General features: G+C 53.3%; 1 protein-coding gene across 2 annotated transcripts; it reads left to right on the forward strand.

Moving 5' to 3' along the window:
• Positions 1 to 4,531: 4,531 nt before the first annotated feature.
• Positions 4,532 to 17,984, forward strand: PRELP (proline and arginine rich end leucine rich repeat protein). Of its 2 annotated transcripts, none has more exons than XM_082702063.1 (3): positions 4,532 to 4,712; positions 12,153 to 13,132; positions 15,369 to 17,984. In XM_082702063.1, exons 2-3 carry the CDS (start codon positions 12,169 to 12,171, stop codon positions 15,542 to 15,544), a joined length of 1,140 nt encoding a protein of 379 aa, XP_082558189.1. In that variant the 5' UTR covers positions 4,532 to 4,712; positions 12,153 to 12,168; the 3' UTR covers positions 15,545 to 17,984. The 2 variants fall into 2 exon arrangements, with proteins under 2 accessions (XP_082558189.1, XP_082558188.1); XM_082702062.1 differs by having other exon boundaries at positions 4,546 to 4,722.
• The last annotated feature ends 1,136 nt before the right edge of the window (positions 17,985 to 19,120 follow it).

Below are 19,120 nucleotides of genomic sequence, written 5' to 3' on the forward strand. Positions count from 1 at the left end.
TGAGAGGAAGTTTTCCACCACGCATGAGCGCTGAGATTCGGAAATTAAGTGAAATGGTAGGAGAAAGTAGGAGAAAGCTCGATTATCGAATAACTGAACTACTGAGCTGGTGGCCTGCAGGAGATCCCGGTCACCTACAGCTGAGAAAACGGAGGCTCAGAGAGGACAAGCCAGAAGCTCAAGGCCTCCAAGTTCACACGGAGAGGAGGCAGAATCAGAACCAGACCCAGACTCGGCACCGCCTACCTTAAAAATGGGACAGGAGGGGGTACCTGGGTGGCTCAGTGGGTTAAAGCCTCTGCCTTCAGCTCAGATCATGATCTTAGGGTCCTGGGATCGAGCCCCGCATCCGGCTCTCTGCTCAGCAGGGAACCTGCTCCCCCCCCCCCCCCCCCCCCCGCTCACTGCCTGCCTCTGCCTACTTGTGGTCTCTTCTGTCAAATAAATAAATAAAATCTTAAAAAAGAAAAAGGGACAGGAGGACCAGATGCCCATCAAGAAGGACTGGCCAAATAAATACGGAGCAGAGAGAAAGAGAGAGACTTATATACCAGGATGGAGTGATTGTCGACATAAGCCACTAAGTAAAAATAAAAGAGCGCAGTTGCTCGTACGAATCACGGGTGTCTGCAGTAAATAAATCTAGCAAGACACAAGGAACTGCTATGCTGATTGTCTTCTGGAGGAAGCTGGGGGAGGGGGAGACAGCCAGGGGAAGTAGACTGTACAACCTTCTATATCTTCTGGATTTTGAATTAAGACACTGTATTACCTGTTCATATTCAAAAACCGCATTTTTTATAAAGCGAGTGACAGAGAATCTCCTTGTTCAACCCTCTTAAATGTGATGAAACAGACTCCCACTGAGCGTCCAGGCCGTGCCAAGCCCCTGGTGGGGGCTGTGGGTTATGCCACGATGAGCAGGACGCTACCTCCAACCACCAGGGCTCACTCACCCCAGGTGACCCCGGCCCCCCAGGCTTGGGGTGGGGGGATCAGCGACCAATGGACTCCCACAGCTTCTCACTGTTCCGCACTTGCCAGGATCCCCGGCCACCTTATGCTGTGAGCCTCAGTGGGTGAGGGGCGAGGGTCCCTCCCAGGGCCCCCCTCTGTGTGCCTGATGACCGCGGGGCAGTCTGAGCCAAAACAACTCCAGGCCACACTGCTCCTTCCTGGTAGAGGCTGGGGTGGGGCGGTGGGAAGGTGAGGAGCCTGAGCTGCCTCCCTTCTGTATTTTGATGGAAAGGATGGGACACAGTCATACCCTTTCTTCTTGGGCTGCGAGTTTCACTGCTTGTAACAAAACGGCCATTGCCGTCGTCGGGGTCAAATAAGCAGAGAGCTGTGAGCTCTCAGATAGTTTCAACCTGGGAGGGAGGGTGAGTGGGTCCAGAGTCTCTGTAAACATAGGTCCAGTCCGCCACACTGGAGCGTGGCCTCCCTCCCCTGCCTCTCTCCCCGAATTGGCCTCACATCTCCCACCGTGCCCCCCCAACCCTATCAAGCTGCCCCAGCCCCCTCCTAGGAGCCACCAGCAGCAGCAGCCAACATATCCTGACTTTTCACCACCGTTGTTGTCCTCATGGGAAGAGATCAATGCCTCCCTTGGGGTAAAGCTTTGCCAGGTGGGGTCTCCAAGACTTAAAGAGAGGAAGCTCTTTCTGGAAGAGTCTCAGGTCAGCGTCTGGCTCTATGAAACCAGCGAACCACAAAATGTTCTCCCATCTGATGTTTCCAATGACCCTTGAGTTATCCTGCATGTGCCCTGGACAGGACATGGGTAATTGTCTTAGATCCGCTCACCAACCAGCTAGAGTAGCAGAACTGAGATGTGTGCCCAGGGTCCTGACCCCGCATCTCAGGCTCTCTTCACACTTGGGCTGGAGGAGAGCTCCGGGGTCACCTAGCATTAACTCACATTTTCAGATGAGGAACGGAGGCCGGAGAGGGAGAGAGGCATCTGCAAGGTCACACAGAGTGTGGAAGGCAAGGACGCAGCCCTCTGTCTCCCACTCTACAGGTGGTTTTGTCCTCTGCCGAGCAGATGAGAAAGGCAGCTTGGCTGGGAGAACCTGCCACCTTCGCCCTTACAGCATCCCCAATTTGCCCCAACTCACTTCGTTTCTCAGTTGCTGACCCTGGACCAGGGCTTATGACCTCAAACATCTCCGGGAACAGGCAGGGAAGTAATTAAGGGAGGTCATCTAGCCTGTTGACTCTACGATAAGACAGCACCAAAGGATGGTGATTGTCTTCAACTGGGAAGTGCTTTCTCTGCCTAAAAGCTTCAAATCCCACTTCTGAAAATATCAATGCTTTGGGGTGACCGGTGGCTCAGTCTGTTGACTGTCAGACTCTTGGTCATGATCTCAGGGTCATGGGATCTCCGGGTCATGGGATCAAGCCCTGCTTGGGATTCCTTCCCCCTCCTTCTCCCTCCCCTCTGCACCTCCCCCAGCTCACGTTCTCTCTCTAGAATAAATAAATAAAATCTTTGAAAAAAATCAATGCTTAAAAATATTCTAGTGGGTTTTGTGGAGTAGGAGGTATGGATGGACCAAGATGGGCCATGAGTTGGTGATTGTGGAAGCGTGCTGTTGGATATATTGGGTTATTAATACTATTCTGTAATATGTACTGTGTATTGAAACTATTGTGTAATATGTAAATGCATATGTGTTTTCAATTTGCCATAATTAAAAGGGTTTTTTTGTTGTTGTTAATGAGCTATCAAAATACATGTTGGGTTCTCAAGCCATTCTAGATCCACAGGCCACCAATTAGCAAACTCTACTCTGGAGATTCCAGAATATTCCCTTGGTCATCTGTATGCTTCATTTAGATTCTCTCTGCAGAGCCTGGGACAAGGCAGGGGAGGGAGGAAGGAAGGGAGAAACACTGACTTGACAGGGCTTGGAGATGGTCATCATCAAGGAGCACAGACTTTGGGATGGAACCCCATGGAAATGGAAGCAAGTCACACACACACACACACACACACACACACACACACACCCCTGCACTATCTATCTCCACCCTTCTCTCCCCCACTCACCCTCTCTGCGCCTCATGTATCTTGCTTATCTTTAACTCCCTTACCACCTGGCATCCTAAGGAAACCAAGCAAGTCTAGGGGTCTGCAGGAGGAGACATATCCCATCTGGATGAAAACTGAAATTCAGAGGTGGCCTGGCACATCCAGGGCTAATGTGGGTCTAGAATTGTGCTGACTTCCAGCAAGACCTTCCCAGCAGAGTGTGGAAGGCATGAGCTTTAGGGGGAAGGGGATAAGGAGAGAAGTGGGTTTTTTTTTTTTCTTTCTCCATTACTTAGGCTGATTCCCAGGCACATCCCGAACATCTTCCTGGTTTCTAAAGCTCCCCCCCCCACCACCATTTATGATATCATTGAACCCTCCCAACCCTGGGAGGCAGGTGTCTTCCCCACCATGGAGATGAGGACACAGAGCCTCCACATGATCCGGGGACCTGCCCAACACAGCACAGCTTGTAAGTGGCAGAGCCCGGGGCCATGGACCTTAATGTCAGGGTTCCTTCCTCTACCCCAGATTGGAGGAGGGTGGAGACAGCTCCCTGTCACTGGACTCCATGGCTCTATCTGGGATGACAAAAAAAGTAAACACTGAGTTTTCTAAGTAGTTGCCTGGGGCAGCAGGAAGTCTTGCTGGGCACTACTTATCTGCAAATGTGTTGTGGCTTTTTAATTAAGGGAGATTGTGGGAGAGTGATGGTCTTGCTTGAAATGGTCTTCTGGGATGATGTGGAGAGGGGGTGTTTGGATTTCCTCATGTACTTTGTGAGGACCATACAGCCCTGGATCTCCCCTGAGCGTGAGATTATGGAGAAATTGAAAGATGACACTGATATTGTTCACGTGAGCTAGGGATAGAGACTTCAGGTCTTACATCATATCTTCATTCTGTCTGCCTGTGCTGTGTGACCCCCAGGCCAGACTCGTCCCTCTCTGGTCCTCAGAGCATCCCTCCGGCAGCCAAATCAATGCCATCTGCCTGGCAGTTCACTGCCCAGCAAGACCCCACCCCCTTGGAACCCTCCCAGAGGAGGTAAGAAGGGCTGGGTGGTCACTGTTCAGAGGAAATAACTCACACGCCTCCCTGGTTTGGGAATGTAGCACCAGGGAGGTGATAGGCATCAGAAGCCCGGCAATGGTGAGGAGGAGGAATGGCACAGGCTGGGGCCGGACCCAGTTACGCAGCTCTGGCCTGTACAGAGCTTGCTTTTCATGCCTTCTTCCTCTGTTAATTTGGCTTGTTTTCCAAACATGGGTCCAACCATCTCCCCCCAGAAGCAACAGCGGCAGAAGGAAATGTTATTAAAAACGAGTCCGTTAGTGGGCATGGTGTGTGGATGGAGTCTCTGGGAGTTTTGGCTGCCAAATAAAGACTTTATTGTTGTCATTCCTCCTTTCCCAAGCTCCCTCCCCCCCTCCTCCCTTCCCTCCTCCTTCTCCTCCCTCCCTACAATCTGCCTGTCCCTCCCCCTAACCTAACCTCCCCACCCCACTAGGATCTGGTAGAAGAAAAGTCAGGCAAACACAAGCACGCAGGCACCACTGGGAGATCAGAACTTCTGGCTGGCTCTCTGCTGCCACAGCTCCACCGAAAGGGTTGGGGAGGAAGAGGGGGAGCCCTGCCGGGGGACTAAGCCCACAACTGAGAGGAGAGGCAGGTGCGTGCAGGTAAGCCCAGTGGGGAGATGGGGGGAAGACCCCTTCCTCCAGCAGGTTTCCTCCTATCTATCTATCTGTCCCACTGACCTTGCTGATCCGGTCTCTGCTGATCTCCCTACCTCCCTTCCTTCCTTCCTTCCCTCCTCCCACCACCTCGTCTCCTCTTGATGTAGGAAAGACGCCTTTCAGATGAGCTCCAATAAGGCTTCCACATTTCTTCTGAGCCCTCCTCCTCTGCCTTCTCTCCCTCACTCTGCCCATGTATTTGCTCCATGCAGAAGTTCAACGTTCTTGGTTCAGAGGTTTGCCGCAGCACAGGGAGTTAAGCGGAGCACAGTATTCCTACACAGCAGGTGTTTCTATGGAAACCTGACTCTAGAACCCATTTCTTCGCACCTTTCGTGTATCGTCACACACTGCGAACCAGGGCGCACACACGTCACATGGAGGCTGCGTTTTCACTGCACACGCACACATACGTACACACACACACGCAGTAGAAAGATGTCCTGTCCGTTCACCTCCACACTCGGCATCCCACATGCTGAGCCGGAGCACGGAGACCAGCTGCCTGTAGACACACACACACACACACACACACACACACACACACACTCCATCTTGTCTTTCACACTCTCACATGCTTCCCCAGCTGGAAGAGCAAAGAGAAAGTGCGTCTTCCCACTGAGATGGCAGAGCCAAAAGAAAATCCTGTGTCCTAAGCTGAGGCCGAGAGGGAGGAGGTGAACCAGAGCAGGAGCTGGAAGGGCGTTTTTCAATCTTTAGAACTTAATTGGGTAGGAGGGAGAAAAAGTGCCTTTCCAACCCGCACAGTCTTCCCAGTAGCTCTGCCTTCCCCTCTCTGGTCCAAACCACTTGGCTTTTGGAAAGAAAGGGAAGAAAGCAACCCAGCTTCCAAGACTTGGAGGTCCGAATTCCCAGCTCTGGGGGTAGCTCATTTGGTTTTTTTTTTCTGCAGGCAGCCAGAAAAGGCTTCGCTTTAAAGCTATTTCAAAATCATCAGGCTAGGGAGCCTGTGGCAGAGGGCAAGAAGACAGTAATTCCTTAGTCAGGGAGGGGAAAGCTAAAGTGGGTCATTGAATGGGGCTCCTTTCCAGGTAGCCCCTCCCTCCCCGCAACTTATTCAAGTCTGCCATAGCAGCGAGAGTGTGTCCCGGGGCAGGTCGATGGGCAGATCAGGGTCGCCAAATATGTTCGATCTTCAAAATCACTTGGGGCAAGGTGGGGGGCCCGAGAGCTTACTAAAGATATAGATGTCTGGACCCGTCACTCCAGACCTTCCAGATGGAGGCCAGGAATCTCCTGTTTAATGCTTGAGGGGTTCCTGACGGTCAGTCAGGGTTTGAGAACCTGAGTCAGGGGCCTGAAAGAGACCCGAGCTGGGAATGAGGAGCCCAGGACTCAGGGCAGTGTTAGCTGGGCAGAAGAGCTGTGTGGTGTCCTGGACAAGAGCCGTCTGGTAGAGGACCTCCAGAGTGTTCCACATGGGCCACCGTCTTCTGGGGCATGGGAACAAGCTCCTGGAGGAATAGGGACGATCTGCTGTGGGCTCTCCCCTCCTTCCCTGCAAGCACCGGCAACCACATCCTACGGAACATCCCAGAAAGTTCCCCCAAGATAGCTCCAAAGAGCTTGTTTCCTCTCACTTGCTAATGCACCTGCCCTGGGCACTGGACTGGGCCTTTTCCCCATCCCTCCTAGATCTCCTCTCCCCCTGCCCCATAGCGGTCTCTCCTGATGTGCTCAGAGCCAGGACAGGCTCCGCACTCCTCCTCCCCCTCCCCGATGGGCAGCCCCATTTCCTGGGCAGGTGAGGGAAGACTATCAAGGCTGGAAGGGGCAAAAAAGCCAGGTGCAGAAGGTTGGGAGGGGAAGTCAGAGATCACAGGGGGCCCCAGAGCCAGCTAAGGAGGTGGGACTGAGCCTTCCCTGGCCAGCATCCCCACAACTGCCACAGAAAGGCTTCAGGTGGGGTTAGTGAATTGAAAAGACAAAGTGAGCCTCCCTCCACCCCAGGCGACTGGGGGCCTCTGTGGCCTCTCCAGATAGTTGGTTCTAAGACCCATGTGTGGCATCACAGGCCCCAAAGGGAGGACACTGCTCTGTGTGGAAGAGCCGGGGGAGATCCAAGAGCCAGCACCCACCCGTCTCTGCCTTTGGGTGGAGGGCAGGGCTGCCCTCTCGCTAAGCCAGAGGGAAAGAGACACAGTTACTTTGAAAATACGCCCACAGCAGCTTAATGTTCACTGAGCACTCACTTTAAACACATTTGCTCATTTAATCCTCAGAACAATCTGACAGGAAGCTGTTAATACGCCCACTTTACAGACGGGGACAATGGAGCTCAGCAGAGGGAGGTTTGCGCCAGCGGATCCAGCAACAGGAGACTTGTAGGGTTGGGACCCAGCTCTATGAGTGCTCAAGGCATCAGACAGATTCTTCAAGGCTTTCTTCAGGGATGGGGGATGCTGGGGATGGAGGCAGGACGAAGGGTACAGTGAGGCACCAGGCTGTCAGAGGACAACCCTCTCTCCTGCTCCGTTCCTAGTCCCTCAGAAGGGAAGACGTGCTCTTCTGGACTAGTGGCCTCAGGCCAAAAAAACTTCATTCTGTTTACACTTTGCCTTGTGGTAGACGCTGAGGAGACAGATGGTCTCTGCATAATAGTGTTATATTTATTTTTAGTATTTCTTGATCTGTGGTTCATTTTAAAGTCGCTTATCACACTTGATTCTGACAACAACTGGGTGAGGAATATAGGGATAGGAAAATGTGTTATCCCCATTTTACAGGTAAGGAAACTGAGGCTGAAGATAGGGTCACGTAATTAGGTAGCGGAAGACAGGCCAAGAACCCTTCCCCCAGGTCTGGTATCCCCACTGTCCCAGTCAGCTCACCCTTACACTGACTCACCCCCCAGGAAAGGGACGGCTGCATCAGTAGTGTTGAATTCATCATCGCCTCCATATCAGACCGCTCGTTCCCTGAGGACCACATGAGCCCTACTTGGAGGGGCTCAGGCAAGCCTGGAGGGGAAGGCGGCTTGTCTCCACTCCTCTGCTAGCAAATGACCACCTGATTCTCCTGGCTTCCAGCCTCCTTCTGGGCTTCTGGAAGAGATAAAGGGAGCCAGACAGCTTTCAGAAAGAGGGTCACCCCAGTGTCCATGACTGTGGCTCTGGGGCCAGGGGCAGCCCCCTTCTCCACAGCGGGGTGACTGGCTGAGACATGGAGGCTTAGGGATGACCAACTAAGCAGGAAATCTGGCAAGAATAAGACTGCCAGTGAGTATATCTGACCCTTGGAAAAGCACAGGGGTTGGGGTGCCAACCTCCACAACACAGTCGAAAATCTGCATGTAACTGTTGATTCCCCCCCAAACTGATAGCCTACCAGTGACGAGAAGGTTAACAGTGGATTAACACATATTTCGTATGCTAACACTGCATTCTTAAAATGAGGTAAGCTAGAGAAAAGAAATGTGATGTGAAAAGTCATAAGGAAGAGAAAACACGTTTATAGGACTGTACATGCAAGTACTAAAAAATCTGCGTGTGAGTGGACCCACGATGTTCAGACCCGTGTCGTTGAAGGGTCAACTGGAGTGTGGAGTAATCCTCCTTCAACCCACTGGGGAGACACACGCAACCTTCCTCCCAGCCCAGCCCCAATCCCAGACTCTCCAAGTAAAACCAATCACCCTTAAACTTGCCCGTACTGATGTGACAAACCCACGTGAATTTCAGCCCAGCCCTGCCCGGAGCCTCAGCATTGCACTAGTCCTGGGCGTCCGAGCCTCAAATGAATGAACTCATGAGCCAGGCAAGGATGGGGGCCAGTTCACTTTAAAAGTCAGTCTCGCTCAAGAACCGGCTCTTTTATAAATAAATAGGTGAAGAGAGGAACCCCCTGCCCCTGGTGGAGATTTTCTGCTTTACAGCATATGCGAGTGATCTCATTTTGTCCTCGCACAAATGATGAGACGGGGGAGGAGGGTCAGAGCCAGGATGCAAGCCCAGATCTCCAGTACTTGGAACTGAAATTCCAGCTGAGAACTCTCGCAGGGAATGTTCCCAAGCGAGAGAGTGGGTGTTGGCTTGGGCTTTGCCCCCGTGAAGCAGCAGCTCTCTTGAGCCAGTGCTGGGGCACGGAACTGCGGGCGCTGGGGCATGGGAGCCCAACCACGGAGCGGGGAGCACCACCTGGTGAGAAAGTTGGGGCTGGGGAGGTGTGCCTACAAGAGAGCACGGAATTTAGAAATCGTGCCCACTCCTGACCCACCCCAAGGGTGTTTATGATTGGACGGAAGGCTCTGGAAGGCAGGAGAAGAAGTATGACTTCGGGCTTCGGAGTCCAGGGGCCTCCACCCTGTCACACAGATTCTGCTTTCGGGGACTTGGAACCTCGCTGAGGACCGCGGGGAGCAAGGGCTGCGGTCAGGACCTCCGCCTCTGGACACTCGGGCTACAGCAGGAAGAGGCATTGCCCATTGTAAAAAGCCTTAGAAATGAACTCTGTTTTCTCAAGAAAGAAGCATGGAGACACACACACACACACACACACACAGAGATACACACACACACACACACACACACACACACACACAGATACACACACACACACACACACACACACACACAGTAGAGAGTGGTTGAGCCCTGGGGCTTAGAAGGGGAGCTGAGCCCTGGGGCTTAGAAGGGGAGCTGAGCTTAGAAGGCAGTGTTTCTCCATGGGACAGGCACAGAGAACTTTTCCTCCGAACCCTCCTCGTGGCTCTGAGAGGAGCTTGGCCAGCCTCAGAGGTTTGGAATGTAGAAAGGTCAGACAGCGGGTTGGGGGTTGGGGCCTGGGGGTGAGGGGAAGATAAGAGAAGTTCCAAAAGGGTCTGACGCAGGAGCTCGGGATGGGGAAGACTTATGCTCACTGTGGATGGAAGGAGCACTCTCCCTCCTGACCATGAGCCCCTCGGGGACACCCGTGAGCAGTCCCAGAGCCCCACAGAGGGGCCTTTGCTGGACGCTCTGGACAAGTTTTACTTGCTTAACTCAAGGTCTGATACCTGGTAGATGCTGCTGGTGACAAAGGCAGGGAAAGGAAATGGGGAAGCCCGCAGCCAGGTCTGGGGAGCCTCCCTGAAGCAGCACTTCCCATCCCGAGAAACCTCTGGCTTATCTCCGGCTCCCAGGTAATCAGAAAATAAAAAAAAAAAAACCACTGGAACAAATAGGGCCATAAACATTGGGGCTTTTTAAAAACGTTTGCATTCCGCATACTAATCTTTAACCACCCCTTTAAAGGGCATATGACTGTGCTATCTTCAAGAAAATTATAGGACTTACGACATATTAATTCATAGTTCACCAATCCTAAGTGGTGAGCTTGAGTTTACAATGGTTGTCTGTTCTTTTCAGGCCTGTGGGACTGTTGGATCCTCAGCTGGAGGTAAAGCCAAGGATCTAACCGCACGGTTCTTCTTCGTGACAGGAGGCCAGGGAAATGACCCTCGTGGACCCCCTTGGAGAGGCCCGCTTGGGGAGGGACCCCCTAAATGGGAGATGGAGAAGGAACAGAGGCCACAGGGCAATCTCTTCCCCACTCCTTCCCTCTCTCCTGTCCCTCCCTCCCATTCTCAGAGTACTGTGTAAGAACTCACACACATACACACAGTGAACATGTGAACATGAACTTGGTTATGTGTGTGGTGCGGGGAGGTGTGTGTGTCTGTGTGTGTGTGCGCATGACAGAGAGCGAGCAGGGTAGGCACGAAGGGTGTCTGTTAAAAGGGGCAGGGAGACACCCTCTACCCCCTGGGGTTGTGCTCTGCCCTTTCTCACCTTCAGTGCCTCCTGAGCCCCTGGCCCGGGACTATGCCGCTGGTGAGCGGTTTCTAGCATCTTCCTTTGAGCAAAGCCAGCAAGAAGCATCCAAGGGAGGCCTGGAAGCTCATGTGGGCTCAGAGGAAATCCAGTGAGAGGCCTGGCCCAGGGGCAAAATCCCAAGGTCCAGATGCAGCTGGGGACACAACGTGGAGGCCCACCCTAGGTCAGAGAGCCTGTACCCCGGCCCCCCCACCAGGACTCCAGAAGGGGAGGGACAGACACCACCTCCTGAGACTGGTAGCAAGGTGGGCCAGGGGAAGCAGTGTGGGAACAGAGACGACTGAAGGCCCCAGTGGGGGAGAGCGGACAGGATGGCTAGGGGAGGTAGCTAGGGGACCGGCCAGTCAGTGGGCAGCCCTGGTCCTCTCGCTGTTCTTCAAGCTTGATTCAACACAACCCACGTGATCCCCTCTGAAGGCTCATCAGAGCCCCTGGGGAGCACAGCCCCAAAATAGCCCTTGATGACCTATTCCGCTATGTCACAGGGGCCAGCAGGAAATTCTTCATATCCAGTCTCAACACCAGCAGCTCCAGTGGATGTGGGGGCGGCGAGACCGAGTCAGAAGAAATGAAAGTGATTTCCCCACAGCTTTTGATCCTTGCCCTGTTTATTTTCACAGGAGCCTCCACATCTGGGGAGAAATTCTTGGTGTGCCTCTGGCTGGCAAAGAGTAGCGTTCCCTGAGCCCGGAGTGGGTGGGTGGGGGGAGTAAGCAGGGGCGGACCCAAGACGGGAGCGTGTCTACAGCATTTTCCTTTCTTTCCAGGACCTCCGCAAGCCCTGCTCTGGAAGTCAGGAGACCCCCCTGCCAAGGTTTTTGTCCCGGGTTTGCTGTTCAATAGATTCCTCGCCTGGGCAAGCCACTTCCTCCCTCCAGGACCCCCCATTTCTGTAAATCACAGAATCTGGGCTTGAAGGGTGGATTTCAAATCGTTTTTAACAACACGACACTTCTTTCAAATACATGCTTTGGTCAAACCTCTCTACACAGCAGATTTAAAAATACTGAGTGGCTAAGGTTGGCACAGGGGCGAGCTGGGGATGTCCCAGGGCCGCCCACTCGGTCTCCCTCCCTCGGGGGACTCCACAGAACTGGGGGCACAGTCTGAAAACAACTGAATTGTGGGATCTCTAAGGACCCTTCCAGATGGACCGCTTCGGACCCTATGGCTCATGTCTCCTAACATCCCTCTTCTAGGAACAGGATGATTTTCTCACGCTGTAAGTGGGGAGACCAAGCACTTGAGAGGCTAAGGGTCTTCTCCAGCAAGTCCCAGAGCTCCTGAGTCACAGCTGAGGTGTGCCTTCTGCCAGGATGGCTCACCCTCACCAGAGCAGGCTAGGTCTTTGGCTGGGGGTCCCGACCCTCAAGTCCATGTTATTTTCTTACTTGCTGGGTACAGGCCGACAAGAGATGCTTTGACAGGTCTCTCCCACGGCCCCCCTGGAGCCCATTCTGGCCAACTCTTGTGCCAAGACAGGGCTTCTAACTCCAGAGGTCCAGCAGGCTAGTAACTTCCTGTGTCTCCTCCCTGCAGGTGTGTCACCTGGACCATGAGGTCATCCCTCTACTGGCTCCTCCCACTTCTCCTCATCTTGGCCTCGGTGGCCCAAGGCCAGCTGACAAGGCGACCAAGACCCAGGCCCAGGCCCAGACCCAAACTCAGGCCCACACCCAGCCTTCCTCCGCCCCATGAGCCATCGGAGCCTACAGACCTGCCCCCTCCTCTCCCACCAGGACCCCCCTCTATCTTCCCTGACTGCCCCCGGGAATGCTACTGCCCCCCGGATTTCCCATCCGCCCTCTACTGTGACAGCCGCAACCTCCGGAAGGTCCCTGTCATCCCCCCACGCATCCATTACCTCTACCTGCAGAACAACTTCATAACGGAGCTCCCCGTGGAGTCCTTCCAGAATGCCACCGGCCTGAGGTGGATCAACCTGGATAACAACCGGATTCGCAAGATAGACCAGAAGGTGCTGGAGAAACTGCCCAGTCTGATATTCCTCTACATGGAGAAGAACCAGCTCGAAGAGGTGCCCTCGGCCCTGCCCCGGCACCTGGAGCAGTTGAGGCTCAGCCAGAACCAGATCTCCAGAATCCCGCCTGGCGTCTTCAGCAAGCTGGACAGCCTGCTGCTCCTGGATCTCCAGCACAACAAGCTAAGCGATGGTGTCTTCAAGCCCGACACCTTCCAGGGCCTCAAGAACCTCATGCAGCTCAACCTGGCCCACAATATCCTGAGGAAGATGCCCCCCAAGGTGCCCACGGCCATTCACCAGCTCTACCTGGACAGCAACAGGATCGAGACCATCCCGAACGGCTACTTCAAGGGTTTCCCCAACCTTGCCTTCATTCGCCTGAACTACAACAGGCTGTCAGACCGGGGGCTCCCCAAGAACTCCTTCAACATCTCCAACCTGCTCGTGCTCCACCTGTCCCACAATAAGATCAGCAGTGTGCCCGCCATCAACAACAAGCTGGAGCACCTGTACCTCAACAACAACAGCATAGAGAGTGAGTGGGGGCGGGGCGGGGCCACAGCCACAGCCATGGCCACGGCCACGGCCTCAGCCAGGGAAGTGGAGGCTCTTATTGCCTCAATCCCTTCTAGGAGCTTAGAGTGAGGGGGAGGGGGCGGGTAGAGCAAAAACGCACCCAGTGTGGCACTGGACTTCAAATCTTGACCTTGCTACTTACTGTCTGTGTGACCTTGAGCAGATATTTCCCCTCTCTCGGAAGTTTTCTCACCTGTAAAATGAGAATGGGAAAAATACCTTCGGTCACAAAGTTGATATCAAGATTTAATAGGTTAATATGGACCAAGTACCCAGAAGACCATGTTTGGAGGGTAACAGCTCTTCCTCCCCATCCTTTCTCACTAGTCCCAGCTTCTCTGCCCTCCAGATCTACCGGTAAGGTAGACATGGAACATGGTCTGGAACATTCTCATGAAAGCAAAACAGTGACATGTTCTGAATCTCACTTCTCTGAAATGTCCTGGGCCTGTCCCCTGCACAAGCTGGCAGCTGGGAGAGGAAGCGTGAGGCTAGGTTTTGAAGAATCTTAAAAAGATGTGCACAGCAAGGCAGATATATACTCGGGGTAGGCAGCTGGTAAAGATGTGGCAGCCAGAAGAGCAAGCCAGTGTGCTGGTGCTTTCTGAATTTAGCTGGAAGGCGGGACTACTTAATCACATAAGATAGCACATTTCAGGCAGAATTTGCCCAAACTAAATCTGTATAGGGTCCTGGGCTAGGGGAAAAAATTGCAGCCCAGAGGCAGAGGCTGGAAGTCCCAGCTTTTCTTCGATCAACAATGTCAGCTCTGAGCAGAGAATCGACAGAACGCTTTAAAAGCAAGAGAGAATATTATCTGGTCCTTGAACTAAACCAGGCTCCATCCACACCAGGAATGTAGCAGCAGTAGAGTTGAAGGGGATAGGGGAAAGGGCAGCACCCCTAAGAGAACATCAGGAATCCTTCATTTCCAAGCCAAAGAATGAGAGGGAGATTGTTGAATTTCTAGAATCTTGAAACAAATGAATAGGTTCATTCACTCATCTGGGGTAATTATGGGAAGTAGGGGAGGGCTTTTTTTAAAGCTTGCAAAAAACAAATTCAGGAAAAGGGGAACTGTTTAATTTTATCCTGCAGGTCGTGAACTGATGGAATGCATTACCCCAAAAGCTAGATAGGCCGAAAATCCAGGCAGAATGGCCAGCAGTCTCTCTTGGGGTGTGGAAGGGCAGGCTGCTAGGGGACATCCAGCCCTTGGAGGCCAAAGTCAGAAAAATCACACTCCCTCCACCTGTCTCCTCTGTGCCCAACCTATCTCCAGTGTCACCAACGGACAGAGAGGGTGGAGCCCAGCCCTAGGTCAGCGTGATAACCATGTTCTCAGCAATGACTTCATGCTGCCTCTTGCCCTGTCCTTGACAGTCTGCACAATGCCTTTGCCAACATCCTCTCATCTGGACGGACGGGCAGGTACCACTCTCACCACTTCACAGATCTGGGAACTGAGTTGGGTGGTAGGTCACAGTCCAAAGTCACAGTGGTCATGCGAAAAAAAATCCACTGATTTTTTGCTACTCCAATGATGAAGAGAGGAAGAAGGAGACCAAGTAGAAGAAGAGCATCACTAACAACAACGCTGACCCTACAGATGATGAAAGAAGCAAGATTTAGGGGGAAGAAGAAACTTATCCAGAAGATGACAAACCTGCCCTCACCTCACCAGAGGTGGAGGAGACAATGGAATCTTGTTTTCCATTTGAAAGCCTACCACACAGCTGACCTGTCCGGCTTATCTCCCTAGGATATCTCTCGGTGCTAGTTACTACTCCCGGATTCTGCTGTGACCTTCGCTGCCTCTACAACTTCCTTCAAATCGGGAGGTCACTCTAGTGGAACCCCATCCCCCACATCTCCACCCGCTGGGGTCCCAACCATCTCTGAAAGTCCAGCTCCCTGCTGACTTCCTCCATGACTCTACCGAGTGAATTTCCAACAACAATAGTTGATTGGTTCTGATTTAATTGGTTCTAAAGTAAAGTGAGCCTGGGGGTGGGTAGGGTTGACTCATTTTTGGTCACACATTCTCAAGGTCGACCAAATTCCAGAGAAGAGCACTCCAGTTCTTATCCTCAGCGGCCCACCCCCTTCTCCCTCCTCATCTTTGCCTCCAGCCTTGTCTGTCCCTATCGCCCCCCACCCACGTGCCAGCTGACTTCTCCCTTCTTTCTCCACAGAGATCAATGGGACCCAGATTTGCCCCAACAATCTAGTTGCCTTCCATGACTTCTCCTCGGATCTGGAGAACGTGCCACACCTCCGCTACCTGCGGCTGGACGGGAACCATCTGAAGCCACCTATCCCACTGGACCTCATGATGTGCTTCCGTCTGCTGCAGTCCGTGGTCATTTAGGCCTTACTCTGCCCCCTGGATCGCCTCTGACCGCACTTGAATGCTGGTGGCCTGGGTGCCTGTGCTCACCGTTCGCGTCCTCTCTCCTCCTTTCTTACTCCCAGCTTTGCCTTTCTTCTCCCACCTCCCCGAGGCAGGGACTAGCCACGTGCTCTGCTGCTCCTGAGGCTTTTAGAGCAAGACTTCTAAGGGCTTGATTGGGTTCACCCAGCTCAAGGACACCCACTGCACATCCTCACTTCTGGCCCCAGCAGCACAGAGCTGTGCCCAAAGACAACCTCTTCTCTCCTCCTCCTCTACCCTCACACTCCCGGCTAAGTCGGGACCATGGGCTAACATCTGGAACTTGGTCCCGGCCGAAGCAAGCAGAAGGTGGTCAGAACAGCCCAGAGGTGAGGTTTGGAAAGTCCTGCTGGAGACTCCAACATCATGGGCAGCTCTGGCCCCGACAGACCCCTTAGCCACGGATCCCACTTTCCAGAAATGCTGCTCTGCCGCCCTGTTCGCTGGCACCAGACGTTGTGCTGGCTCTTTACCAGCCCGTGTTCTCCAGCAAGGAAGTGCAAGGGAAGGGCTGAAGGAGGGTGGAGGGTCAGGGTTCCCACAAGGGCCTGCCTCCGGCAGTTTCTTCACAGGACCAGCTCGGGCCCTTCTCAGCACACGCCCTCCTGGCTGGGCCTCTATCTCAAGAGTAAGAGCAGGGAGCCAAGGAGAAGAATAGTTCCAGGAACTTGGAATCAGCTAGTGGGAGAGGGGTGGGAGTCCGAGCCCCGGGGTGGGGCCCCTGTGGGTACAGATGGGTCCCGCAGCCCCCTTGCCCTTGTGATGCCCTGGGCCCCTCGGTGTCCATAGGATCCGGTGCTACCAGCCCCACCCCACCATCTGTTCTCAATCAGCGCGATGGCCCAATCCGGTCCAAAGCCCGGAAGCAGTTCATGAAAAAGTATTCTGGGAAGGGCGGAACCCCGGAAATCTCCCAGAAGCCTGTTCCACAAGCACAGATGGACTTCCCCACGCTAAGGCAGGCACATCAGTGACACCTGGTGGCTGGTGCAGCTCCCAGCTGGCTCCTGTCTTCCTCACCTCTCTTTGGGCTGGTTTTACAAGGTCAAGGAGCTGACCTCAGGTTCCAACTTGAAGAGCCATGGGCCGTGCGCACAGTGGCTCCTCTGGGATGTAAAGGATGCAAAGTGACAGAGGCCTTGAGGCCAGGGGCTGATGTCCACCACGAGTGAGCACAAGTGGGAACCTTCAGGAACCCAGGTGAGGATGTGGTTTGTTCCTGTTTGCTGTCTGACCTTGCGGGTCCCTTCTGCCCACAGCCCTCATGTCTGGAAGCTAAGGGGGTAGATAAGATGCCCCGCCCAGGTCTCTCCAACATTCACGGTCTAGTCCGAGGCTCCACTCTTTAAACCGTGCTCTGATTATCTCTTATCCCTGCCTCTCGCAGTAATTTATTCCCTATATGGACTGTCCCTCCCCCTGGAAAATCCCCTCCCCTCTGCCTGGGCCAGGTGAGCGGCTTGGCTGGCCTCCAAGCAGAGCCTGGGCCCCACAGGGTTCACTCACCTCCCCCCTCTCCTTCGTTCTTCTAGTAGACGCTGCCCTTCTACAGCTCTCTAGTGTGTATGGCAGCGGGGGGTGGGGGAAGGGGGTGGATGTTCTAGAAACAAGGAGGACACATGCCCAGCCTCATTAGGCTGAGAAAAGTTACAGAAATTTTTAGCAAATTGGATTAAGCTAGGTCCCTAACTTCAAGAAATTCCCATTATAGTCCATCTTACCTTTCTCTTTAGCTCATTTACAGAATACAGGGCCCACTTCCTCTTAGCCTCCTTCTCGCATTCTCTCATATAACTGCCCCGTCTTTCCTAGCTGCCTCTGGTTTCTCCAAGGCTCCTGCTTAAAGTCAATATATTGTCGTGGCTGTAAGCAACCCGGTGCTAAGGCCTGGATAAGCCCCGCTTCTGCACGGTCTTCACCCCTCACAACATCTGCCCCTCGGAGGAGGCCCTCAGGGGAGCTTGGTGCCTGTGGTCCCCCTGAGGACAGGGGACATTTCAGCTCACGCAAACCTAAACTTTTGTTTCAGCAGCAAAATCATCCCCATCATCCCATCAACCCCATGTAGATGAAGTCTCTTTCCTCCATGGCTCCCTGCTAGAGGGGATTTGAGTGAAATTGCCTTTAAGCGATACCCCCCCCCACCCCAACACACACACACAATGTGCTGACCTCCCGCGGATTTCAGGAAGCCCCTCCTCCATACACAAATTCATTCTTCCAGTGCCACCAACACCTACGTACACAGGTGTGTGAGTAGATGCGTGGGTTACTCTACATATATCTGTTCCTTCTTCAAAACCATGATAACCTTGTGAAACAACTTTTACACTCCAACATGCTTCACAGCAGAGGAAATAAAGGAATATGAAAAATCTCCTCCTTGAACTTGACAGCGTGAACAAGTCAAGACTACCTTGAAGCGCTCTCACCTTCTCCTACCCCCACCCCGCCCACATCCCACCTCTCACCTGGTTCCAAGAGATAGGTGGAGAAAGGATCCCATTCTTAAGAAACTCTTAAGAAAACAATTCCAAAGCCTTCTCTTGGCAAATTTCCCCCAAACTCACAACCGACACGAAAAATTGTCCCGAAAGTCAGATCAGAAATCCGATAGCTGCATTTGAAGCCCAGAGGCTCAGATTCCTTCAAACCACAGAAAGCAAATTGTTGAGGGTCTCCCAAATGCTCAGTCTGGGGCCCGGTACTGAAAGACACAGAACAGTCACGGTTCCCCACCAAGGGCCACTGACAGGCGAGTGGCGCAGCTGCGGGTAAGGAAGACAGACCAGGGGCAGAGCTGTACAGGGGCGAAGAACAAAGGTTCTCCAGGCTGCACAGAAGGGCGTGAACTGGGTGCCCGGAAGTCTGTCTTTAGACAGAAGGTGGATTCCGGAAGTGGGCTTGGGGGCTTCCCTGCACACATAACCCTCCCCGCCGCGCCCCCCACCATTTTCTTTAGAACGAAAACTGTCAGATGCTCCCTGCCCTGTCCACTCTGCCTCCTTAACACTTGCTTTAGTTCAACTCAGTAGGTTTCAGTGGACCTCGACTGTGTGCGAGGTTCCCAGCTAAGAATTCAAGGGCAGTTAATACCCAGTCCGTGCCTGTGAGGAATTCTTAGCGTGGGAAAGGGGAAAGCCCATGGAGTGATCCCACGTCCTACGTGTTTGGGGTGATGCAGGGCCCAAGGAGCACGTCAGAGAGGGCTTCTACACCCGTGGAGGGACGCCAGAATCGCTCCTATCATTTGAGCTGGGTCTTCAGGGATGAATCAGATTTTGCCTGGTGAGGAAGAGGTGGGGGGAGCACGAAACCAGGAGGGGAAACAGCACGATCCAAAAGGTAGGAAGGCATGGAGAAGCACCTGAGGAAGGGAGAGGAATGTGTTCAGGTCACAGAGTTATGTGGTTACAGGCCCTCAGCAGGGACTATATCCCTGTTGTTCAAAAAGCAGGAGGGTTCCTGAAATTTCCACACCCGCCCATGAAAAGGGCAGCAGCAGGGTCAGCT

Source organism: Mustela nivalis (genome assembly GCF_964662115.1).
Source record: "Mustela nivalis genome assembly, chromosome: 16".
In the NCBI taxonomy this organism is placed as follows: Eukaryota; Metazoa; Chordata; class Mammalia; order Carnivora; family Mustelidae; genus Mustela; species Mustela nivalis.

Bases quoted from the DNA above. Each gene is read 5' to 3' on its own strand.
- PRELP (XM_082702063.1), top strand. From the start codon at position 12,169: ATGAGGTCATCCCTCTACTGGCTCCTCCCACTTCTCCTCATCTTGGCC. The intron at 13,133-15,368 runs GTGAGTGGGGGC...CTTTCTCCACAG, and splicing joins CAACAACAACAGCATAGAGA to AGATCAATGGGACCCAGATT.